The following is a 27721-nucleotide window of genomic DNA, read 5'->3' as shown; positions in this document are numbered from 1 at the left end:
TTGGAATTTGAATCTGATGTCGAATGAAATGAAAACCATAAGTTACCACGTTGTTATTTATCTGGCATACACTTCCGTTAAATATAAATGCACGGATATTAATATTTGTGCCTGCAATTAAAGTTCTCTGGGAAATGTTACTAGCAATAGCTTTCGCATAGTTGTAGATACATCATATTATAAATAACATTCAAATGCCAATATGCTTTAAAACTTAGATGACTAACTTTGATGCGCTAGGTAACGGCATTTAAGAAATGGCAGAATTCCATGCTTGAGAACATAAATGAGTATAATTATTTGATCTTGTTTTAGAATGTTTTGAAGCTGTGGTAGCGTAGTGGGTAAGGCTTCGGCATCACTTTCGAAGGGACCGAGTTCGATCCTCGGCACGCACCTCAAAATTTCGGAGTAACGTTAAAGGAAAATATCGTGAGGAAACCTTCATATGTTTCATTTCTCAATAATGTTCTCAACGGTGTGTGAAGTCTACCAATCCGTATTTGGCCAGTGTGGACAACGGCCTCAACCCTTCTCATCAACCCTTCTGTGACCGCGCTTTGTAGGGAATCGATAATGGGTTGATTATTTTCAAAGTCAAAGTCAAAAATATCTTTATTCAAGTAGGCCCATAGGTGGCACTTCTGATGCGTACATAAAAACTACACGGTAGTGAGATGATGGCCATAACCACATTCGTAAACTTAAAACTAAAGCTACGAGGGTTCCCAACGCGTTCTGGTCTAAGAAGAAGACCACAACAAACTTAGCCGGGTGTTTTTTTTTTGTTACCACCATCTCACAATGTCATTTTAAATTATTAGAAGAGCAACCTGGTTAGAGCAATAATTTACACTTAAGCTTTCTTATCGATTACGTAGTCCTTTTTACTACAATAGGACTTTTCTATAAGCTTACGTTTAATACAAACTTTGAACTTTTTAAGAGACATCTCCAAGATGTCAATTGGTAGTTTATTGTAGAATTGTATGTAATATCCTTTAAACGAATTCTTTCTTAAAATAAATTGTTTAATTTTGTATACCAATTAGGTTATTATAAATTTCCTACACCTATCTATTCTTAATAAGCATTTTTTTTTATTCCACTACAGGTCAACCCTTGCAATCTCACCTGTTGGCAAGTGATGCAGTCTAATATGTTAGCGGGCTATCCTGTTAGAGAGTTTGGTAGTCATAACCCCTAATCGGTTTCTACGCGACATCGCACCGGAACACTAAATCACTTAGCGGCACGTCTTTGCCGGTAGGGTGGTAACTAGCCACGACCGAAGCTTCCCACGGTCTTCCGTCAATTTTCTCTGGTCAGAGAAAATTCAGAAATTATAAATTCCCAAATGGCTCAATGGATGGCCGGGCATCAAACCCGGGACCTCCTACTTAAATTCACAGCGCTCACCGTTACGCTACGGAGGTCGTCAAAATTTATTCATTTATAAATTTATAAGTAACCGATTGTTTAATTGAATTAGCTAATCATTCGGTATAATTAAACGCTTCGATTGGATGGTACCGGTCCCACCATTCATTATATCCAGATGTTTAGACCCTAAATTGCAATACAGCAAGGAATTCTGCCCATTCATGGTCCGGTTGAATGGCTTTGGACCGCTACAACGGAAATTATGGGCGCTGGACCAACGCATGCCAACAATTGCATAATCGACATTCGCTGCCATCATTGCATTAGGGGCCAATGCGACATTATCTGGGGAATTTCCAACTGCAATATTTCCATTACCGACTTCTACTTGTCCTGTTATCTGACGTTCATATAGTTTAAGCAATGTATACGTTATATGTTTCATTATTGTGGTCTTCAGGAAATGTCTGGTTCGCAATACGAAATGTTCGCGATCCGATGTCAAATTAGACCATTTTGGGACGTAGGGAAAGTACTATAATAAATCACCTTGTCTCTACGTCTCATTGCGCGTGATTAATAAAGTTTTATATACGCTTATTGAAGCAGCTTCAATGTTCCGATCGTCATATTTTAATTGGCCGCGCATATCTTTGACGCGTTTTGCACGAAATTTATTTTCACTTTATTTCGGTGCGTTATCTTTGCATCGCGTTTTCGCTTTCACAGAGCAAACCTCTGGTTTAATTTGCATGGTTTGTGTTTTATTGACTTTCCGACTTCTTCTTTTCAGAAGAATCTGCATTCCGATCCGGTGGTAGATATAATTGTCGTTTCAAAATGCCTTCTTGAATTAAAATTAGTTTTATCAGCACAACTCTATACTGTTTATTCAAGAAAAATTGTTACCACTAGTGGGATATCTGTTTCCGCAGAAGTAAGATATTTTTCTGAGTTAAAAAATCCTTTTTTAATACAAGACATCTCAACTTTAGCGGAATCCTTTCATTTCATAAAGATACATGCTCTTTACTTTAGTATACGTCTATATCGATACTTATACTAAAAAATGCTAGTGGGTCTGTTTGTTTGTTACCTATGCTCGGCTCACTACATTTACACCGATCTTGATGAAATAGGGCACAGAGATAGCTTGGATTCGTGAGTTCGATATTATCAAGACAAAAAAAAGATTACGAGCCACTAAATGATTAAAAATTTAGTTCTTCGCAAACAAACCGATCTGTGCTTCTTGGAGAGATAAAGGATAGATGGGTTGACTTTTAAAACTTAAGAGAACTCTTTAGAAGAGTAGTAAGAGCCAATTTTGTAATATAAAAGATAAGTGTGATAGTTACTCTACATATTTTCTTTCACGAGCCCGATAAATATAATTGGTTCAGTATAGGTCAGAGTACTTAATATTTATTTGTGTCAACACAAACATCTTATTGTACATCTATATGTATTTATATATATCAATGTTGCGGACAATTCTGTTATCATTTTGATTGATGAGGTGACGAACGTAAGTATCTACTGTGAAAACATTACCTATGGCCTACGACGGACAAGCTATCGGCTAATTAGTTATACTTATCAATATCATGAACAAAATATAAATTAAGTTATACTTGTTTACTTAATGTTATCGAAACAAAAGTGTCTCTTCGTTTGCCATTCTTTCACGCAGCAACGGAACAACGACGGTTTTCGTAATGATCAAGGTGGAAGGACATTAATAAGGGATTTAAAATTAAACCTTAGTGTATAGAAGTAGTTATTCATAATTTGTACAAGAATAGAATTAGGTACGATCAGGCTGACATATTTTTGTAATTAATAAGAAATAAAACCAAAAAAAAAAACGACGATGGTTTGAAAATTTCTTGACTGAAAAACGTAATACTTTCATTGATTGGTTCAACACAGGAATTGAACTCAAGTCCTCGTACTGCAGTCACGAAGCGTTTTGCTCGTGCTTCTTCCTTTCTGATCTGCACTGCAAAGGCCTGGAATGCCATCCCATCTTCCGTCTTCCCCTGCCTATAATCTGGGTACCATCAAATCAAGAGTGAAAAGGCATCTTCTAGGCAAGCGCGCCCCATCTTAGGCTGCATCATCACTTACCATCTGGTGTGGTTGCAGTCAAGCACATGTCTATATATTTAAAAAAAAAGTTAATTAAAACCTTATTATTAGTTTCGTTTCGCTTGAGTATCTTAACATGCGTCATACATGTTGTTGTGTGTGAACCGATAAAACCGATTAACCTCGACCGGCCAAGTTCAGGCCAGGGTCGTGTTGGATTGTGCGATAATCGGCGCTTAGCACTCCTGGAAACACTGGCTTCATATCGTGCCTACGTCTGTACTACTTGATATGATATCTCAATCCCACACGCAGCTAGACTTAACTAGACCTGAAAACGTGCAAAGGCGTCAGTAGGTACCCTAAGTACGAGATTTGCACGCTCGCAATCGAGGAGTCGTTTTCGAGTATCGATAAAATTGCTCATCAGAGTAAAATGGATCTTATTCTTACAGTATTAAAGCTACCTAGGCTTCTTTTCTTCAGCTAGGCATTTTGGCAGAATGAATAACTGAATTTCCGAATTTCCTCTGGTCCGGTCTGGTGGGTCTGCCGTGGCTAGTTACCACCCAACAAAGACGTGCTGCTCAGCGATGTCGCGTAGAAACCGATTATGGGTATGGATATATACTACCATACTTCCTAAAAGGTTAGCCATCAGCTACCATCTTAGACTGATCATCTCTTAAAACCAGGTGAGATCAGTCAAGGGCTAACATGTAGTAGAATAAAAAAAAGTTTGTAAATTTATAATCAGGAATTGCGACTTTAGACAAGCGACTTTCGATTTCAGGTGATTCGTTCAACCTACTTGGTTAGATATTTTATTATTATTTTGAAGTTTGAATAAATTTAAGTAATCATTTTTATGAGTCAACAAGTATCGTAAATAATTGATTGCAATACAGCTCCGATATCCGGCAACATTTAGGTTATATTTTGTAGGTTTGCGGATATGCAAAATAATTTAGTCAATTATAGTAATGATAAATCTAAGTTACTATTGTAAACAACATGATTCCTAAGAAAATACTTGACCTACCAATGCATACATTTAAGAAATGTGTAAAAACGCATCTAGTACAGCGAGGTTACTATACATTTGATGAATTCCTCAATGACAAGGTAGATTGGAAGCAGCCAGCCACGCTCTCATCTCCCGCAAGATAGCAAAATGATTGTAAATGTTGATGTTGGAAAAGAGCAACTACTGAGTTTATTGCCGGCTCTTCTCGGTAGAATCTGCTTTCCTAACCGGTGGTAGAGTCACTACAAACATACATACTTGACGTTTCAAAAGTGCTTATAAAGTAGGCCTACTTGAAATAAATGAATTTAAATTTTAATTTTAATTTGAATTTGTTACTAACAAAATATGGAATTTTATTCTGAAAGAAAAAATATTATTATAAAGAGTTTGATATACGCAAACGACTCCTCGATTGCGTGCGAGCAAGACTTGCGCTAAGGGTACAGATGTCAAAAAACTTATAATGTGATAAAAAAGTAATCACAGACTTCATTTAATTACTTCAGTGTCAGATTATCGTTTCATAAACGCTTTAATACAGTTTTTAACTAGACTTTCTGTTACATTGTAACTTAAATGAAAGATTGTAAGAAAGAGCCCTTTTAAAATTATGTTTTATTTGTCGTTTTGAGCGCGAGGTGCAATCTCGCAGGTACGGGTAATTCCTAGGAGTGCCCTTTAAGAAATAATCCGCAACCTTTAGATGCTTTGTAAATAAGCGCTGATGAATTAAGCTTTTAAACTGTGCAATTACGAATGCCTGGAATAGTTTTTTAGAGGTAATTTTAAAGTTGCTTAACATTTTACGCAAAATTGGTTATACTTTAAAAATCGTGTACGTTATGAGGGCACCTAACTTGAACCGAATGGAAATTAAATCTAAATCTTTGGGAGTCTAATGCCCATTATCTCTAACGATAAACTAGGTAATGCCTAAATAAGTATAATCTACGCATAATCTAAGGAGATACCTAGATAAACATCAACCTTCCACCAATAGTTATCACGAGTGAGATATACTCGTAACAAAAAAACCGTACCCGGCTAAGTTTGTTGTTAGCTCTTCTTAGACCAGTGCGCGTTCGGAACCCTCGTAGCTTTAGGTTTAAGTAAGCGAACGAAGTTATCACCATCCCCTTACAATTTTGTTAACATATTATATGTATGAATGCTTCATAAGTGCCTGTGATAGGCCTACATGAATAAAGGAATTTTGAATTTATGAGCTGGTTTAACTTGTTTTTATTTGATTTTGGCAATGCCTAGGTTAAGTGAAAACGGGTATAACTTATCTTTGCGAGTCGAATTGACTGATTTGAGTTGATGTCCTACCCATAGCGCTATCACCGCTTCTCATTGTTATCACCTAATTCCAATATGCAATGTTTATAAAAATTACTCGAAATATAATTAACAATGGAACATATATAATCGTAATAGTAATCATATACATAATAATCGTGCTTCTTTTGTTAAAAAAAAAAACAATGAAATATATTTATTTATATTATTTAAACAACTTTATTGGATAATATAGGAAACACGCAGAAACACTAACTTAAACATAATTAAATAAATAAATAAATTACGGCCTTATCACTAAAAGTGATTTCTTCCAGGCTACCTTAACTAACAGTGACGGGAAATCGCAATTCTATACATATAATTACACAGATTTACAGACTAAAAAAAATACATAAATAATTAAATAAAATCATATAGGTATGTAGTAATATATATTAATATATATACATAAATACACAAACATACACATATGGCATTTACATATTTATAGTTGTAGTAATTGGGAATCTAGCTCGCTCGGGATTATGCGGGTATTCACACCACTTCCCTAGATAGGTTGCGATGCTTAAGACGTCGCGTCGCGCGTCGTTCTAAATATGCGCGGGCAGGTTTCGCCCCCCGTGGAGTCCGACAGTGTAGCTAACTCGCCGTAATGCCGTTAACTACAATTTCCATGAAGAAAACTTGATTACAACACTGCGCCTGCGCCGTAGCGATAACTGCACTTCCTGGGTCATTTGACATGCATTTGACTGTAGAAGTGTAGAATGAGTGCTTTTCATAATTTACTCGAAACGTGGTGATAGCCCAGTGGGTAGGACTTCGACTTCACTTTCGGGGACTCGAGTTCAAATCCCAGCACGCACCTCTAACTTTTCTAAGTTATGTGCGTTTCAGCCTAGTAAATATCACTTGGTTCAACGGTGAAGGAAAACATCGTGAGGAAACCTGTATGCCTGAGAGTTCCCCAAGGTGTGTGAAGTCCACCAATCCGCACTAGGCCAGCGTGCAGTGGCGTGCACAGGAACTTGAACCAGGGTAAGCATAACGGAGTAAAATGGCATAAAATGGCAAAATCCTCTTCCGTTGGCAGTTATATGAAAATATTTGGGTATGCAGTGCTTTTGTGCATGTATGAAGTGCACGCCACTGCCAGCGTGGTGGACTACGGACTTCACTCCTTCTCAATGTGGGAGGACACCCGTGCCCTGTAGTGGACCGGTAATGGGTTGATATGACGATGATAATTTACTCTACCACTAGAATTTCTAAATGTGAGACATTCCAGACATGCTGAACGGTTATTGGAAACGCGTACGTTTAGTATAAATGCTTCTTCTTGCAAGACATCATGGCTCTGATTCTATCTGTTCTGCGAACTGAATGAAGGACTTTATTTTTTTTTGTAACAAATAATGGCTAAAAGTAGTAGTAGTAACTTTTTTAGGTTGTCCGGGGAAGTACTACAACCATCCTTATTTCTTTCACCGTAGCATTGCTGTGTTAAGTTCATAGGCATAATTGCTAGTGTAATTATAGGTACCTGATTTAACACTTACACCTCAGGTTGATAGACACTGGGGGGCACTTTTTACCTTGCCCTACAAATTGTTGCTCCGTTTATAGAAGTTATTTTTCTACTTACAATCAGGTAGCAACTACGTGGTCCGGCAATTATTTAAATAAAATATATATATTTTTATTGCAATAATAGAAGAAAGAACAGCTATATGTGCTTGCACAAGAATGAGAGAATTCTGAAATATCAAACCCTTTTGCCTTTTCCTAATCATTATCACGATAATGTATCAAGATTTCAGAAAACAAATAAAAATATTCGAATGTTTTCCGTCTTTAAGTTATCTCCAAAAATATGATACGAATTTTTTGGTAGGTATATAAATAACGAGAAAGTGTCAATTCATCAATGATTACCAACATAGTTCTCATAGTTATGTTTAATCTCCATTTGAACTTTTAGAAGTAGATCTTTTTACACAACAATCTTTCCAACATAAATTCATATCTTTCCATCATGAACTCGTGTCTCTCTTACATAAACCCGTATCTTTCTTGCAGCCTGACACAGTCCCGCAAGCAAGCGTGGACATGACGACGGTTCTGGAGGTGAGCGAAGCGGACAGCGTGACGGGCCACCCCCACAGCCTCGCCATCACGGCCCCGGAGCGTGTCACCTTCGTCAAGGGCACCTGCAGGGAGGAGGCCAGGTGGTGGGCTGACGTGCTGAGCGTATACCCTAGAAGCAAGGTTAGTAAAGAACATTCGCTTAGAAACTGTTGTCTGTGTGCTGTGCGCAAGGCGCCGCTGCAGAATTTGTAATTTTATATTTGTAAGTGCCACGGCCGTAGTGAAATTCTGTTGGTTGACTCTGACAGAAAATGTTTTTTTTGTCCTTGGGAGGAGTGTGTAGGGCCACAAGATATTGTATCTTTTCGAACGGATCTTGTACGAACCTAAACAAATTATAGTCAATGTTAATGAGTGCCCCAATCACAGTAACTAGCATTAAATAAAGGGCCCATCAACACTTTACTGTTTACGTTCATGTTTACAATACCTAAATATATTGTTAATTAAGTTGTGTTCATTATGTATATCCACAGGAATAAAATAAAATAGAAAACATTTTATTTGACAAACAAGTAGAGCAAATATTTAAAATGCCAAATTCTCCTGTCGGTGTACCGACACTATGAAATTGAGCAGACTATACTCTTTACAGCTAGGTTTCTAATTAGCATACATTATAAAGCATGCTATTCATAAATAAGGTTTTTTTACTCGTGGAAAGAGTTCGTTCGTACACATCGTGAAAGTTAAAATTACACTTATTCTTACATCTCTCCACTTCTTGTAATTAAAAAGAGTTAAAACTAACCATGAAAAGTATCTTGCCTGTAAGAAGCAAACAGTGTAACTTTGTAAGCTGATTTCTGAGTTCCATCATAAAAACCACATTATTTCTTAACAGTAATGACTTGCATACTCTAGCCTCAAGATTGATGCAAAACGTCAGTCTGCCGCATAAGAATAGTACTTAATTCATATCATTATTAGCTTAAGCTCCACGCTTTTCCTGTTATCTCTGTAACAATCACTCGGTATGAAAACACAAATCACTTCCACATTGTACCGGCGGCGGCTCCGCAATTTGCGCACGCGCCGCTCGCGACCGCCGTCTTCAGGAAGTCGCCGACCGCCTCATTAACCGTCACTTCTCGTTCGCTTAGAAACGTAAATACTATATTTTCGGCCCGACTTCCCTGTAATGAGTACATGCGGATGCATGCAGATTATTGCTCGATAAATTGGCCTAAGGGTTTCATGGGCCAGTAATTATGCGCGAGCTAATGGCGGCAGATTGAGCGTGTTGCACTCGCGAGGAATGATAAGAACCGTCTCGATAATGTTCCGTTTCCGGCGATAGGTAATGGAAGCGTTGAATGGCTGATATGCATCTGAGGCGAGGATTCTCCGAAGGCGCGCCACGCTTATTGCACACCTGTGAGGAATATTGCGGTGGTTTAATGGATGCTCGATTAATTAATGCGAATGTGTAGCGCGTATCAAAGATTGCGGAGACATTTTTAATTACTGACGTCTTTGTAGCGTGTATTAATGATTTCGATCACGATACCATATGCCTCGTTGGTCAGTTATCATATTCGACTGTTTCTACAAATTCTCAATACCATCTGAAAGTTAGGAAATTGACCCAAATCAAACCCGTACCTCGAGGAGCGAGGTATTATCACAAACACGTGATAGACTATAATTTTCAAAACCTTATTCGATTCGAACTATGTAGATCTCTTTTATATGTATGGGAGCAATGCTAAGATAAGTACGATGTCTCAGTGCGTTCAGTATGGTCAGCCATTCTTTTCATAAACAATACTCAAAATAAACTTTTAATTATTATTTTTATGCCATTGTAATCCTTACTTACTTTGTTTAATTTCTAAACACTTATTAAAATTTTGGAAGTCCCGGATCACTTTTCCTGTATCGAATGTCCTTTAAAGGTAGGTATATCAAGGATATAATTATCGAATTTATTAAAAAAAAACCAAATGAAAATAAAGTGATCAAAGCTAATTAACATTAAAATTACTGCTAATCTACAAAATAAAAACACACCAATCATTTAATATGCTACTTACTATTGCTTTAAAATATCATTTATGCGCTACTCTTCTTGACATTGGGTAGGATTTGTCAGCCAAATGTCCTAGCCAGTTACTTTACCTGTGCATTCGTTTTTAAGAACGCATAGGTTAATTCGTCGCCAAGTATTGTTTTAGGTTATGTTTTCTGCAACCCGTGCTTTCGAACGCACTGTGAGACCTTAAACTAATGTTTGAGAATACGTGTGTAAATGAGCGCTTAATTTCTATTTTTGAATTGCCTTTGTAATATCCACAAGATTTATAGCGTACTTAGATAAACATCAGTATTTTATCCACTCTCGTTGTAATATAAATTGCATTCCGCGTACATCCACGCGGCCCCGCCCCACCGCTACCTCATTATCGGCTAAACAAGAAGATGCCAGATTGTGTCGCCGCTTCCCATTAGTTCGGACTTCGGTGCCGAGTTTGGGAGCAGCAGGAAATGCTCCGAGGGAAATCTGGGTCGTACCTGATGTACGGCCAGATGAGTCAGCGGCTGGACAGATCGTGTCTGAATTACAGACAGTATCGATTATCTTATTAAAATTATACTTGGAATGGACAACCCATATTCTGACGCATTGAATCGCGTACACGAAATCAATGAGGATAATGAAAGAGCTTAAAAAGGTGAAAGGTATACAGATTTAGGAGTAGAGTTTTTTGTGACTGAGCTCGTCCGGGGAAGTACTACCACCATTGTTATTTCTGCCGCTAAGCAGCATTGTCACTGCTGCATTCTAGTAGGAAGGGCGTGTTCACATCTACGCCTCAGGTTGATGACAGGGCAACACTTTGCAGCATGTGATCCTTGCGTCCGGGAGGTATTCAACGTTCCCCGGGCGTCTAATAAAGCCAACAAGAGGGACATGCCGTGGTGATTTTTAGTTTGGATATACCCCTTTAGAGGGGGGAGTCATAACCTCCGTCCTGCCCAAGAGTCGGAGGTAGCAATAAAGCTTTTCCTCCACGCCAAAAAATAGAAAAGGACATCCTTTTTTTCTATTATTAAGAAATTATAAGAAAAAGCTAATACCTTTTTTTTCATAAATGAACAATATACGAAATTAAGTTGAACTAAGAATCTAAGAATCTAAGATCTTGTAAAAGTACATTTTGCTACATCATCAAAACAATAACCTACATGAAAGCATTCACAATAGAACTGCACCATAAAACCAGGTACAAGCTAGTTGAAACAAAATACCGCACGGACCTGGACAAAGTGGTCAGGAGCGTGACGATCTGCATGGATCGGAACCTGATCGTGGCCTTGGCTTTAATCCATGACATGAAACCTGATACACATGCGCTCTAAGGACCTAAGCACCCTTGTCAAGTTATATTCCTGAGTTTAAACAGTTTTGTGAAGGAGTTTTGATTTTTTTAGTTCTATCTACTCACGAGTCACTCTTGGACGAGTTTTAGCTCTAGGTTGAGAAAAAGACATCTATTACAGACATAACCTTGTGGTCTTATCTTCTAGAATAGAATAGAAAGAGGGACGCATCTCATCTCAAGTGTTACTTTCTTCCAATGACGATCCGTAACAAATCGATGTCGTAAAATAAAGAAACATATCCTGTCATACACAATTTTAAATATTTTCATCATTAAGGATAATGGGGTCTACAATTAAATATTTTATGATTGAATTAAACCATTTTTAAAATCTTCTACGTATTTACTAATAATAATTTTCATCATATTAGATTATATAAACGTAGTAGTACAAAAACATAAGGAGTACACTAATTAAGTTTCATAGCATTTTCTCATTACCTGATTAACTGCAAGTCATATTCGCGTCATTAAATATATGTGATTACATACTCATTTGTGTGAACAAGCATTATTATTCATGTATTCACTTTTTTCATACACTTTCGATTCAGCACAAATTACTCGTAGTTGCGTACTCTGCGCTCCAATTTTTTTTCGTTTCGACTTCGAAACATGTCCCATAGCCGTAGGACCGTACCTAATAGCAATTATTTATCTTACAAGTTTTTATGATGAAGATATTTTAATTACCGTTCGGACTTTTTTTGTTAATTTTCATCATTTTGACTGACCATTTTTTACGTGTGAACAAAAACACGGCCTACCAAATTTTTTTATTAACTGGTATAGGAAGGGGGATTTTTCCTGTTATGCCATCTTCGTAACCTTTTGCATACCATAGCTAAAAACCCTGTGCACGCAACGGTTGTTACGACAAGATTTTTCATTCATCAATTGACGCGTCAAGTCTTTTTTTTTTTAGTATCTAAGCCTAATTGTATAAATGTATAAAGCCCTGTTTAATTTGCTACTAAATTTCCCATCTCATTGAGGCAACAAAAAATGCCTAACTTCAGCTGATATCGATACTTCTGAGATATAACACCTCCTCTGCAATCGATCTTCGGCGTCATCTCATTCACATGACTTTTCTGGCTTCCAAAATTTTTTGTACGTTTTATATCCACCGCGACGATTACCGCACTGACGATTTGATTAACCAAAAGAATCGAGATTTGTGTAACACGATACTTTAATAACGTCACTTTTTGTTCATTAGGCCATGAGATGCGTTGTGGTTATCTTTGGTTGATTTATTATTCTTTGATTATCTTGCGATTAGTTTGATGCGGTGCTGAAAGGAATTACGAATATCTCTTGGACCGAGCACAGAACCTGGGTATTGTTCTGTATGCTTGAAACTCTAGGTCTGCAGACACATTGGTAGGAAAAACTATATCAAAATCAAAAGGAAAGTTTATATCAAAAGAAAAACGTTACTGTTAGGTTGAACATACCAGTACAAATAACCATTCGCATCTTTCGTCTGTGTTAAACACTTTCACGCCGAAAATTGTGACAGAAGTTTTAGATATAAAATCAGGATGCTGGAACATATACCTACTGCCGTGTTTGGAGCGTACACAGTAAAAAAAAGTAACCCGAAACCGTTGACCTAAAAGGACATCGAACCCTCGTCCCAAATATCGCGAAATGAACAAGTCTCTCTGAGGCTAAGCAATTTTCTAATTGGGGCAATTGTTCGATCGGTTTCGGCGGGTTCGCGCGGCCTAGATACAGCAGGATCGAATTATGCACTGACTCACGCGCTAATTGAAATACTGGAACTTAGAGAAAGCAACTGGGTTGCAAAAATAATAAAAGACTTTTTGACTTACATCGCGCAATTTTATACCCAAGATCGTACTCTTTATTCCTGAAGGTCGTGACCAGCTCCATCCATGACTATCAACTTATCGATAGTTCGCCATTTATTCCAGCTACTAGGAGAGCATCGCAGACGCATCTAGTTAAAAAATTAACAAAATAATGCATAGTGCAGTACTCGTAACTGTAAAAAAATTAAGCATTACATACTATAACATACCATAGATACACAAATAATAGTAACAACCTGTAAATATTTTACAATAAATCTATATTTACAAGTTGTCACTGTAAAATATAGATTGCTTAAATAGATATAGCCAGAGATTTTAACCGCCGTCTGCTGTCCATGAAATAGTAAATAGTGCACGGACACGAGCACTGGCTATAAATATACTTTTTCAACAAAATACTACAAAATGAATCCATTTCAAATTGCAATATTAACTGTAAACTTTGTGTTGTTCATCACGCAAATTCAGATTTTGCACCTAAAGAAGATTTTTTCTTATAAGCAAAACTGAATTATGCAATTTACCCAATCATCCAATCGACAATCTTCCAGTTTCACAAGGTTTTGAAGATTAAGTGACTGTCCAATTTTTTTTTAAAGTCAGAGCAACAACGTTGCATTTAAAAAATAACGATCCGTTAGTCGTAATGGCAAAAAAACATGACAGAGTTATGCCGTCATGCCACATAATTATGTTTTTACTTCTAAATATTTAAATTCTGTAATAGTAGTAGTATAGTAGCAGTCATGGTAAGATCTCAGCTTCGAATAGGTTAACTATCTCCACCGGCTTCTGTTGGATGGTGGCATGGTCGGCACGAGTTAGACTTTTCAACTGGACTGGTCTTTTTTTTATTTACGCCTGTAAAAACATCGAAAACAAAATACTAAAATAATGCTTACTTGCGCACGAAGTCGCGGACATAAGTTTGTACTAGATGAAAGATCTAGTCCAACGCAGTTGAGACATTTGCTAACCGGGCAACGCCGAGCCTGAAATGAAAGCATACATTGTTCGATGAAACGGAGACTTCCTCGCTTAATTGATAGACAACATATACAGAAATTAGTAATGGTGTCCGTTGATTCATTAATACTAATTGAATCAGTTCCCGCGACAGTTCCAACTAATTGGCCCCGCGGTTTCTACAACGCTTCCTCGTCCGCCGTTTATGGTGACCATTCAGAGTAATGCGTCGTCTTATGTCCGTACAGCATTGATGTGATAAAAAAGAACTGCTGCTAATTAATTATATCTACAGGGCCCCATTCACAATAGGCATATAATATTATTGTTATTATTATTACTCTTTAGTAGTACACAACATGAAGTAAAAGAATTATACAAAAAAAAAGAAACATAAAAATAGAAGAAGAATACAAAAGGCGGCCTTATCGTTTATCTCTCTGCCAGGCAACCTTAGCATTAGGGAAGAAAAGAGGAGAACAAACTGCAGGTGGTACAAAATTAAAAAAAATATGATAATATATGATGCTTGAAAGTATCTACCTATATCCAATAAATATCCTATTTTTGCAGAAATTAAAGGTTTCGTTCATACCATCATTATCATCATCATATCAACCCATTACCGGTCCACTGCAGGGCACGGGTCTCTCACATATGAGAAAGGTTTAGGTCGGAGTCCACCACGCTGGTCCAGTGCGGAAAGGTCGACTCCACACACCTTTGAGAACATTATAGAGAACTCTGAGGCATGCAGGTCAATTGCTTAACTTAGAATAATAAGTGGTGCGTCCTGTAATTCGAACTCAGCCACCCAAAGGTGAAGTTGAACTCCTAACCACGAGGCTAACACCGCTGTTCATATAATACAAGAAAAAGTGTGGTGTCATGGCCGCATTCGTGACGTCCTAGGAAAATTAGAGCTACCTACCTTAAGAAGTCCTAGTTCTATAGCTAAAGATTATTGATTTTAGTATGACATACATCTCCAACTGCATCTTCACTTACCACGTGGTGGGATTCCAGTTAAGATCTAACTTGTAAGACCGCAAACAAGCGTTTGGCCTGTCATCGAATAAAAAACTAACAAATATGTACCCACCTATGATAATAAAGAAAAAAAGGGATATAAGGCGTAAAACGCAGTAAGAGTTATGGTTGCTAGATAGTAAATAGTAGCAGAAGTTTCTTGTAAAAAAAATAACCAATGATAAGAAATAAAATCCCAAGAATTTTTTGTAGACGGATTGCTCGAAGTGAACTTGATACTTATAGATGATAGATGTGACGCACATCTAACAAAAGCACATACCTAACTCGTATCAAAAAGATATCAGTTTGTCGACCCCGACGCATTCGTGTTAGGCTGCGTTTCCACTGAACCGTAGGAGAGAAAAGGAATTGGAGAAAAGGGGTCGATGACAGAAGACGTTTAAGACTAGATTGATGCTACTGAGTAGACCTGAGTCGGAAAGTTATACTGGCAATAATAAAGCTTGTGGTAGCTCTGTCTAGTAAACCCTGCTCTGCGCTACAATTATTTAAGCTGCGCATGATTCTTTTCTATCTTATACGGAGCTGCATCCGCTCTTTTGTATCATCATATCAGACTATAAATTCCCAGTGCAGTTCTTAGCCGCCTCGTGGTCAACCACATCAAGGTAGTTCCTCTTCTTTTGTATGACGTATAGAAGCATTTGAGTATGGTGGCAATGCGTTGGACTCGCAAAGTATCCAACGTAGAAGTTCTGCGACGCGATCGCGAACTTTTGCATACTATCAAGGTCACGAAAGTTGCATATCTGAGGCACAAGCTAAGTCACGAGAGATATGATCTCTGGCAACTTATTATGATGTGAAAAGTTACAGTAAGAAAAGGCTTTGGTCGCAGAAAAAAGTCCTGGCGTAACATCTGAGGATGGACTGGATTCGCAGATTTATTTTACCTCGCGAAGAAAAGACAGGAAATCAAGAAGCTGACCTCCAACTTTCACTAGGGGATAAGCACCGCAAAAAGAAGATTTGAGTGTTAAGGGGATAATAGAACTGCCATCTTTCCGCTGCTAGTTGCGACCCACTCGACTCCCCTCCGCTTCAGTGGAAATATATCCTTAATTCAGTAACGGGACGGCGCCGACGAAGCGCCGATCGAATTGTTTAATGTTTTCACCAATTAATTCCGTGCTCTCAAGCCTCAACCTGATACGATGTGACTCATCATTCATTCGCGCGATAAAATAATAACGTTCGAACACTTCTAGGAATCCATTTGTGAAATTGGAGAGAGAAATTAAGTGTTCCGATTTTTTAGTCCTTACTGCTTTGCAATACAGACACAATAACATGTGCTAACTACTAATTCAGGAGCGTTTACAACGCACCGTTGCCGAGTACTTTGCACAAAAATAAAACTATGGTTGCCAATTAAGTATTACTTAACTGTAGTCACGGATTTCCGCAAAGTAACTTCTGGCTGTCTATTCTAATATTCAAAAGAGGAAATTCTTTTTTGTTGGTTTTTTATTCGTACCCAATAGGTTCCGAAACTACTGGACCGATTTTAAACCTTTTCTGATACAAACCAAATTTGTCACTTAAAGTAGCAAATTATGGCCATAAAATTCATTATTTGGCGTGCGCTGAGAAAACTATTAATGATACATACAAATTCTGTATACCACACTTAAACTATACTCATGAACTTCCGTTAGGTAACTTCTACGTGTGTCCAATAATTGCTACCAACGTGTTGCTTCTGATATCAGTCTGGCTAACACGCGCGCCATGGAATAATTATGTCTATAATTTTCTCGTCCTACTTCTTTGAGAGAAGAAGAGAAAATAGATATACATAAATTATCTTTAACTTGACTAACTGATATGAACGATTCACGTGATATCTGTAAAGACGAAAGGAAAAGTTAGCCAACGTACTGTGTCCCAAATTACTTCATAGAATTAATTGTCTTAAAATAGGTGAAAGCTTACAGTTTAACTTAATGTACTCCAATGATTGCGTAATTTAAATGGAAACATTCGGATCAATTGTTATGGACGTAGTCTGAAAAGTCGAAGAAATAAAATTATATTTCTTTCGATAAGTATTGTTTTAAAAGTTGTGTCACTTTAAACTTGTTTTGATAAGTTAGATGCAATACAACTCATCGTGAGAGAATCAATAAGAAAAAAATAATAAAACCCTATATAGTGTATATTATTTTACATGTCAAGCCCTTTCATTTAATACCCATATTGAAGGAGTGGTGACCAAAATGTAATCCGCTATTTTGTGATGGCGGCCATCTTGGACCGATTTTCATCAAACATCGAAATTCTAAGAACAGTCACCTTTCACCTTTCTACCAAAAAAAAACAATCGGTTCCTCCATTCTGAAAGTACAATGCCACAGACAAACAGACACTCACACACAGACCCGTCAAACGGGGTGGTAGACACCGTCGTTTCTGGGCCGGAAGTGTATATATTTATCACTAGTAAAAATATAGCCGAAGGCGAATTGATAATTAATTTGTGATTATGTACTCAGTAAACTGTACCTACGCATAGAGCCAATATCCAGTACTATTTGCGCGTACACCATCTACGGCAATTATTTTCTGAAGGCCACAATTAATCAATTAACTGCTATCGACTAGGTATCAGTAGTTATGTGCTTTCGAACAATTAACTTGGGTTTCTAACCGCACGCTGCGCGCTGTTTCTCCGACTCGACCAAACTTGGCTACCGGAATCAATTGGAAACTAATTAAAAAGATTGGTTTGTTGTCGCGATCTTTTAGACTTAATACAATGTTCTAAAGTAGGAAGGAAGACGGTAAGTATTCCATTTATAGTCTGCTGTAAGGCAACAGTAAAATGTATCTAAAATAGAATCTAACCACATAATATTACAAAGAAGATATATTTTTTTGTTTGTTTGTTTGTTTGTTTATCCCGAATGGGCTCTGAAACTACTGGACCGATTTTGAAAATTTCTTTAACGAAAGATAATTAAATAGGCAGGAAGTAACATAGACTACAAGTCTTTTTTAATTTGGAGAACCTTAAGAAAATTGCAAAAATGTAACTCAACCTATCAGCAGTAGTTTTAGGAGGTGGCCTAAATAATATTACATTAAGATCTTTAGTTCACGCAGATGAAACCGCGGGACACAGCTAGTTTACTATAAAGAAGCAGATAATAGTATGGTGCTTCCGTTCGGCTTTAGAATTTAACATTACATTTCATTATTCAGCATTAGGGAGTTTTGGAAGAATCTGTGTGGTGATTCAAATTAAAACTAATATTATGAATACGTAAGTGTGTTTTTCTTAGTTCGTTTGTTACCTATGTTCCGGACGATCACTGAACGGATCTTGTGAGACGTTTTATTAATAAAAAAAATTAAAAAAAATTAGCGTTGTTATACTTTCGAAAAATTCAAGGTCACGCGTCAATCCATACGAATCAATGATACACACGTGAGGTCTAACACATCATCATCATCATCATCCTGGCCTACGAAGTGTTACACTTAGTTACTTAGTACTGCTTGTTCCGTCATTTATTACAATAAAAAAAGGAAGTAGCTCTACACGATTCTTTTCATAGAGAACGTTCAAACCTGGGAGCGGCACAGGCCGGAAAAAAAGACGGGTGGTTGTACTACGGAAGATTATTAGTTTTAAGCCCACTCGCCTTATTCATGAGTTCTATTGATTAATTTATAATTCTTGTCACCAGGGTCGACACAAACGGAATGCGACGTTTCCCGGAGGTCAGACGGCGAGCCTTTTGCAGTCCTCAACAACGAGAAGTATGTACATTACAACTACAAATACGAATAACTGTAAATTGATCTAAACAAATAGTGCGTCTACGCAGCGACGGTATTATTTGTTTCAGTGGTCGCAGTGTACAAAACTATAAACTATCAGACAGTTAGAGTGAGATCTTGAGCACTTTATGTCGTACTTAGTCTTACCTCAGACTTAAGAAACAGATAGACAAAGAAATATGTTCGACGTCAATATTTCACGCTTTATAGATTTCAGCCAAAGAGTTTAAAAGGTCTAAGGACATATAAAGTACCTACACTAGTCCTTTTATACTAGTCAAAACTCTGCACGGTAAGCATCAAAAGCTATCATGAAATTGACACTGTCCATATTGCGTCCTATATGGACAGTCAACAAATTTACTAATATGGAATAGTAGTAGCCAACCATTTGCCCAAATTATCAGCAAATTGAACGTTTTATCCAGATTTTCATTTAAGAACATTGGGTAGGACTACGACTTAACTTTCGGGGGGCCGAGTTCTAATCCCAGCACGCGCCTCTAACTTTTCCAAGTTATGTACATTTTTAAGCAATTCAAATATTACTTGCTTCAACTGCGAAGGAAAACATCGTGAAGAAACCGGCACACCTGGAGTTCTCCATAAAGTTCTCAAAAGTGGTGTGGAGTCCACCAATCCGCACTAGACCAGCGTGGTGGACTACGGACTTCACTCCTTTTCACTGTGGAAGGAGACCAGTGCTTTCTAGTGGGCCAGTAACGGTTGGAAATGATGCTGATGAACCAAGACATCGTTGTCAACTCATGACCGGCCCACTACCAAGGCACGGGTCTCCTCATCCAACGAGAAGAGTTGAGGCCATAGTCAATCACGCTGACCAAGTTCGGATTGGTAGACTTCACGCGCCTATGAGAATGTTATCGAGAGGCTCTCAAGCATGCAGGTATCCACACGATGTTTGCCTTCACCGTTAAAAGTAGTTAATCAACCTATTACCTAATTTGCGGAAAGTTAAAATCAGTGCTTAACCAAACGCGTTGGATAATCAGTTGGAATAAAGCCTTGTCCTTCTCTGCCGTCGGAAGTTTAAACCTGGGATCTGATTCCAGAATACTCCGCAGACGCGTCGACGTTGCGGGACGCTGCGGAGTGCAGTGCGAGGCCGCGGTTCTGCGGAGGCACCACCACGTGGCCGGGGCCGAGGGTGCAGCCGCCGCAGCCGGAAATCGCCAGCATGGCTGCCCCCACCAACATAGACACCAAAGGTACTGTACCTCTATAACTACACTTTTCATCCATGTTTTTGATAGGAAACGTCAACGCGTGCAATTTACACAGCTGTGTTTTCTGCCAATTATATAGCTCGAGTGAGTAGTGATAGCCTAATGGTTAGAACCTTGACCTCTCTTTTGGACGCCCCCGGTTCGAACCTCGGCACGAACGTCTAACTTTTTGGTGTTATAATTTAAGGAATTAAAATATTACTTGCATTAAGGCTGAAGGAAAACATCGTGAGGAAACCTGTTAGTTTATGATATGTTATAGTATATATTAGTTTATTATTATTTTTTATTTTTTAATATTTAATTTATTATGTATTATTTTATTTGTGTAATCTAGTTTAAGTATTAGTATGTAGTTATTAGTATGTATTTTTTTTTTAATATGCACAACCTGCAGTATGTTATCCTTTTGTTTTCCTTATCCTAAGGTTGCCTGGAAGAGATAGCTACAAAGCGATAAGGCCGCCTTTTGTATACTTCTTCTGTCTGTGTTTTCTTTTATTCTTTTTTTGTATTTTTATTTGTGTGCAAATAAAGAGTATAAATAAATAAATAAAATAAATAGTTCTCTATTATGTTCTTAAAGGCATTTGCAGTCTTCCAATTCCACAACAAGTAACCCTTGACTGCACTCTCACCTGGTGGTAAGTGATGATGCAGTCTAAGATGATAGCAGGCTAGCCTGTTAGGGAGTATGGCAGTCAGACCCCTAATCGGTTTCTACGCGACATCGCACCGGAACACTAAATCGCTTAGCAGCACGTCTTCGTCGGTATGGTTGTAACTAGCCACGGCCAAAGCCTCCCATCAGACCAGACCAGAGATAGTTCAGAAATTATAAAATCCCAAATTGCTCCGGCCGGGAAGCGAACCCGGGTCCTCTTACTTAAATTCACAACGCTCGCCAGGGAGGTCGACAAAACTAGAAACTCTAGTACAAAAAAAAACTGTAGTTTTTTATTCTAGTCGGATTGCAGAAAGATTTTCGACTTGCAGAAAGATGTTATAATGCGTTCTTAAAGCCTACCCTGGTAGAACACCCTGTGCACGCCGCTGGTATGATACTGGACTTCCGGCAAATATTCCTATTCAGAGTCTGGGATCTGGGACGCTGCAGCCTTCGCAGTAGCTTTCATTGAGCGCCTGTTCACAGACCACTCCCACTCGTGACATCGGCCCGTATTTCAAATGAGCATGCATCAGATATAGACGGTTTTGCAATACTACTAGGGAGATCGCACACGAGTACGTTAATCTTCGAACCTGCCTGCTTCAAGGCACCAATTAGTCCATTCTTCTTTTTTTTTTATTGCCCTGTGTTAAGGATGTTCGTCGCAGGAAAAGTTTTTATTATACGGGTTTCCTGTAGGACATACAAGCCTAGACTTAGTAATTTGACACTTACAATTCCTTATTAAGTAACTCGCTAAGCGGTCTCCCCCAGTTATTATTACTAACGGGTGATAATAATAATCGTTTAAGCCAGCTTAGAGAGCCTTGCTCTTAATCTCTCTCTCTCTCTTTCTCTCTTTCTCTCTTTCTCTCTTGCCTGGGAAAAGGAAGCAACAGTTATAATGAAGATAATGATGATAACTTTTTATCTTTAACGCGATTCATTTTGCAATGTATTTTATATCTGTTCGGTACGCTTAACTAGCTTAATTGTCTCGTTTTCTCGTCTGTCCGTCTGTCTAGAGACTTCAAACTTACCTATATGAAAATGTTATAATATTTCACCACTGTCCGGCCGCCACGTTTTTTGTTCATTTAATGTCTCTTATGTCGTTGTTTGATGATAGAACCCAGAAGTGGTCGTAGGAATATGGATAGTAAACAAGATTCTTGTTTACTATTTAAAATAATACGAGTGTAGTTGCCGTTGACAAAACTCAAACAGCAGTTCTGCACCATAATATTACTTCACTGTGCATCAGTTTTATTGCACGCGTGCCACATTTTTTATTAATCAATTATTTTAATTCTGTTTTAAAAACGTATAGCTTATTCATATACTTATTCTATATTAATTACCCGGGTTTTGAGGCGTCTAAGTCTGTGAATGCCCTTATGCAAACGTACCTTCCCACTTTAGATGGTGCACATGCGAATTTGCATTTCAAATTTCGTCCCATAACTTTATAACTGTGGGTCTTATTAGTGAGCTCTAAATTATTTTGAAACCGACATTTTGTAATTCAATTCAATACGCTTATCTGGTGGCATGAGTAACAATTGAGCGAATAGCGTATTATTTCATTAGGAACCTAGGGATGTTATAAGTTTGATGTATCTGTGCGTGCGTGCGCGCGCGCGCGTGATTTCGTGCGTGCCTGCGCACGTGTGTGAGTATGTGTGTGTCTGAACATAGAACGCTATATAGAAAGGGGATATTATCTAAGGAACAGAAAACAAAAAAGAATTGTTGTTGTAATTGTTTCGGGGGCCATTTCTAATTTTATTTATTTCGAGTTTCATATAATATGATTGAGTGTGTTTTATAAAATATATTATCTATTGGTATAAAAAAACAATTACCTTACGTATTTCACACAAACGCAAATATACTCGACCGATCTGAATGTTTAGTATATTATTTTGTTTTTCTCAATACTGGGATAGGCTAGTAAAAAACGAAAATTAAGAAAACCCTGAAAAACAGCTATAACAGAAAAAAAACTTGAAATCGCCTGTCGCGATTACTTTTAATTAAAGAGTTCTTGAATTGCGACGAAGTTCAAAGGGCTACTTGGTTTTTATAGTTATGCAACTGTTTCACACGACGAATATACCAGAATGACCTTTGCCACCCCTTTTCAAAATATAACGAAGCAGAATACCATTTATTTGAAATAATCTTTCCATCTACTATTGAGATTACTATCAAAACTATAAGAGCTGTTTTAGATAGATTGGTAATCATATTATTTAAGTTTATTTTCAATGTATTTGCTACATCCGAAAGTACGCGTATTAAGATGTCAATCGTCATCACATCTAATATTCTCTCATTTATTTTTATTACTGTGACTATAAAAAGTCTTTCCACAAACTATTATGTAAATTGAGTCACCAGTAAATATGTACGATGTCTTAATATTACTGCTATTTTACTGCCCGTTGAAGTTAAGTTAAAGTTAATAACAACATTTGACTTTCAAATAATGTTTTATGGAAATCTATGAAAAATAAATAGTTTTTTTAGTTCTTATGGTATTTTTTTGTAAATTATAATAGCTATTGGCACTTTACGCGTTGTTTGACCGCTTTGTATGTTTGTGTCTTCATTGCATTCAAACACAAACACACAACAACAGATTTTAACTCATTTTTTAAACATACAATCAATTTATATTTTGCTGGAATGCATGCAATAACTGTTACTATTTTTTTTAAATATCACATGAATGAAGTCGAAGTTCTACCCACTGGCTATCACAGCTTCTATTGAACAATTTTTACTGTCATCAAATTATATGTTACATATTGGAATGGCTAATGGGATAGACGTTCGTTTGGTATGAGGCTGGCCAAAGAAATCTTAATTACAAAACATAAGAAATGCCCTTTAGCACTTTAAGTATAGAAAACACTTGTCGCCGAACGACGGCTCCCAGCAGCCGTACAACTACGCGTTCACAAACGCGCCGGGACTTATACAATTCATCTCAAAACAAACACTACGGCGTACACTAGTTTTGGGGTATAACAGGCAATGTACTCGTAGTTTTAAAATTAGAATAAAGTCTCTAACTGTTACAAATGTTTTGTTAAAATTCGAGTGCTCGGAGTCTGTTTCGCGGCGACATTTCTAGTATTTGGTTATTAAGATTTCTATGGGGTTAGCCATACATAAATACATATAACCGTTACTTCCCGTAGGTAACGTTACATAGATTCAAGCACAGAATTGAATTTACGTGGACAGGACGATTAGATACGAGTACGTTATTGGTTGAAAGCACTATGCGTCTGGATTTTTTCGGACCTTTACATTTATTAAGATAAATCATGAGATTTCGTCAATTTCATACGTTGTCTGAAATATATAGCATCCTAGCTCTAGTACGTAGGACGTTGGATTACGGATTACTGTATACGCGAGAATAAGGCGTTAGCTAAAAACTTACCCGGGGACCAAACCTGGGGCCTGCACAAACGTCTAACTTACTAGCCACTAGACCACAGAGGTTTACTGACTTATCGGTCTTGGTGGTGGTCGCATGTTACACAAAACATACGAGTATTATATTTGATGGCAACTTTCCATAACGTCTTAGTAAATGTTATATCCAGAAGATATAATAAAGGTACAGAATCGGACTACTGGTGCCTATTATATGTTCTTAAAAATCCTGAATTTTCTTTTTGTCCTCATGGTAAACCTATCAAAACCAATCACGCCATAAAAATGACTAATACCGTTTCCAATACGATCGATAAATATTATATTCATTGCATGTTGCATATTACACTTGTTAGCATTAACTGTACTCCGTACGCATTGGATGCGTTTGCATAATTATACCCGATTAATCGACTGCACTTCATAGTTCCGATACAACAGGTATTCTCTATCCCCTTCTATCTTATTGACCTATGTATGTTTCTTCTCTCATTCGCCCAGCGCGGGACTTTAGCGAGGCTATAAATCGTGGCCGGTGACAACAAGTTAGGTTCTAATTAGAAACCGTTAGCAGTTAGTAGTTGTATAGGCGACAGTGCGAGATACGGGTTAATACTAACTGACTATCAAGTACGTGCGGGCCATATTAAACGATTTCCGCCAGAGCTTTATACATAATTGACACGGCACACAAAATAACATTGATATCTACGAAACTTACTTTGGTATAGCGTTTATTATGAAAATAGATACAAATGTTGCATTTGCTTGGACTTCGCGGGCGCGTTGTTTTCCTGTAACAAAAAGTAAGCCGGGCTCCTTAGACATCTCTTTGCTGAAAATAATTGTGATCTTACTTTCGAAGTGAACCTTCTTCAAAATCGTTGTGATTCCAAACTCGATGAAACAAAAAAAAGTCTATAGAGACAAAAACACATAAATGTATAGAATCCAGCCGGCGAGGGAATTTGATAGAACACAACACATTTTGTTTCCTATTTAAGTTACAAAGGAAACCGAATAATATCTATATAAAGAAACAAACACATAAATATATAGGACAGAGTGGGATAGAAAACATTAAACATTTTTTACTTATTCTAATTACCATGGAAACTAAATAATAAACCTTACACTTATCCCAATAGTTCTGATGCAGAGTATCAGAACCATCACCTCAATCTCTCGTAGGTTAGGTGGTTGGTAGGCTTCAATCGTTGTCAGCACACCCTCGAGGAGTGTCGCAGGTGGGATCCTCAGCGTCGCACTCTGGTAGCGGAAATAGGCGGGGACCTCTCGCTGTCCAGCGTTGTATTTGCCATGCTGAGCAGCGAGAGGTCTTGGGAAGCTGTGGTTGACTTTTGCGAAGAAGTTATCTCGCAGAAGGAGGCCGCGGAGCGGATGCGTGAAGAAGCTGTAAACGCACATCCGCTCCGGCGTAGACGGGACATGCCGTGGTGGTTTTTAGTTCGGGTAAACGAGTCCCACATAACCTCTGTCCTGCCCAAAAGGACAGAGGTAGCCATAAAGCTTTTCCATCACGACAAAAAAAAAAAAAAAAGCTTCAATCGTTGTGCTATATGCCTTGTGACTTGCTAGTATCTGTGAAGAGTTATGTCCTTTATCTCCAACAATATTTATCAGAAGACAATGTACATATTATATTTGTATGTATAGGTTTATGCATGTTTATTTGGAACACAGTACAGTTAAATGCACCACCTACCTCTCTTCTTGAGCTGTTTTTAACGCCTTTGGTTGCCTGGAAGAGATCGCTATGTAGCGATAAGGCCGCCAAATTATATACCTTTTGTTAAATTTTTACTTTTAATTTGTTATGTTTATGTGGTGTACAATAAAAGTGTATTCATTCATTCATTTATTCATTCATTCACATTTTTAAATAGTAGGTCTAATTACAACCGCAAATACGCCTTTTAAACCAGAACACAGCAATACTGCTTTTCGGCAGAAATAAACATAGCAGCAGTTCCTCCTCGGACAAGCTCTGTTACAAAAAGCTCGAAGAAGCCCGTAACTTGACTATGAATTCCAGTGTTACTAAATAAATCGATTTGGCAGAAATGATGCAATTTTACCTCGCAATATTGTCAAAATGAATAGCGTCGAGCTCCAATTTAATTTAATTTGACAGTGTACAACAAAATAATATGATAATCATAAATTTGTGGGGCGATAACAATTGTTTAAAGTGATATCTGAATACAGATTTGGCCACAGCCTCCAATCCAGTTCACAATCTGATCGAAAGTGGCTTAGTCAATAGTCCAAGTCACTCTTAATCATATCTTACTAATCATTTACTTGTCACTGACTCCATTTTATAGTTTGGGATAGTGCAAGTCAGCGAAACAATAGTTTGTAGTATTTTTTTCATCAGATTAGGTTTGCGCTTATAAAGCACCGTATGGAAAGCAATGGTTTTATTTTAATTTTATTTATTGATTCTCTACTGGTATTATAGCACTACCACCAGTTAGACTATGGTATTGTGCTATAAATACACACTATTAACTACATAATAACACACTAATATGTCATTAGATACATACATATATTTGTTTTGTCCTTTTTGACTTTTTATCAAAAAGGACAAAACAAATATATTGATTTACACCTTCGAATTTTGAATTAAGGGCCAATATTTGATGATCACTGATTCCCCTCAAAAATACGCTCTCAAAAACTATGTGTTTTGGTGTTGAACTAGAAACAACACTTATAGATAATATAAAAACAATAGGAAAAAGTCTTGACACACCGAAAAACATATAAAAGCGATACTAAATTCACGGTTCAGTCTTACACATTTCGTACATGTAACTACTAAGTGTAGACGCTAAAATAATTGAACGTCAGTTAACGCGGCCATAAACAACAGAGCGTCGAAGGCTAAACAGCAGTAGCCTTAAGTACAAGATTTGCTCGCTCGCAATCGAGGAGTCGTTTTCGAGTATGGAAATATTTGAACGTCGGAGTAAAAGGGACCTTACTGCATTGTGTTAAACCTAAAATTTGCCTACAATTATTTAACTCTTTGTTTGATAGACCGTTCAAAAAAAATCAAAAGTACAGAAGATTGGACTATTAATCACTAACGACAAACAAGGCAATGTCTAAGTAAGCAAATTATTATCAAAGAAGATTACTATGCAGACATTTACCTTTCACCAATCGATTTTCAACCAGGTGTGGTATTTTGTGCTTTTGTTATAATATTTTTCTATTTGGGATTTAAGGTTATTCAATTTTTTTTTTCATCGACCTAATATTCTATTTTATTTGTAAAGTGTCACTTTACGAGTTCCCCAAACATTCTGCACCGCCAAATCGGTGTC

General features: G+C 37.5%; 1 protein-coding gene across 4 annotated transcripts in view; it reads left to right on the top strand.

Annotated features, from left to right (window-relative positions):
• The window catches only part of LOC120624436 (protein outspread), a 407014-nt gene that overhangs the window by 346496 nt on the left and 32797 nt on the right, over positions 1–27721 (top strand). For 3 of the 4 annotated variants that reach the window (XM_039890978.1, XM_039890975.1, XM_039890979.1), the window contains exons 4-6: positions 7889–8077; positions 18899–18971; positions 20066–20221. In XM_039890978.1, coding sequence (XP_039746912.1) covers positions 7889–8077; positions 18899–18971; positions 20066–20221 — 418 coding nt within the window. The remainder of the gene's footprint in view (positions 1–7888; positions 8078–18898; positions 18972–20065; positions 20222–27721) is intronic. The other variant, XM_039890977.1, reaches the window with a different exon arrangement.

This window comes from Pararge aegeria, chromosome 6 (assembly GCF_905163445.1).
Source record: "Pararge aegeria chromosome 6, ilParAegt1.1, whole genome shotgun sequence".
NCBI classification, from domain to species: Eukaryota; Metazoa; Arthropoda; class Insecta; order Lepidoptera; family Nymphalidae; genus Pararge; species Pararge aegeria.
The sequence above is the reverse complement of the archived record's forward strand: the minus strand, read 5'-3'. Positions and strand labels throughout refer to the sequence as shown.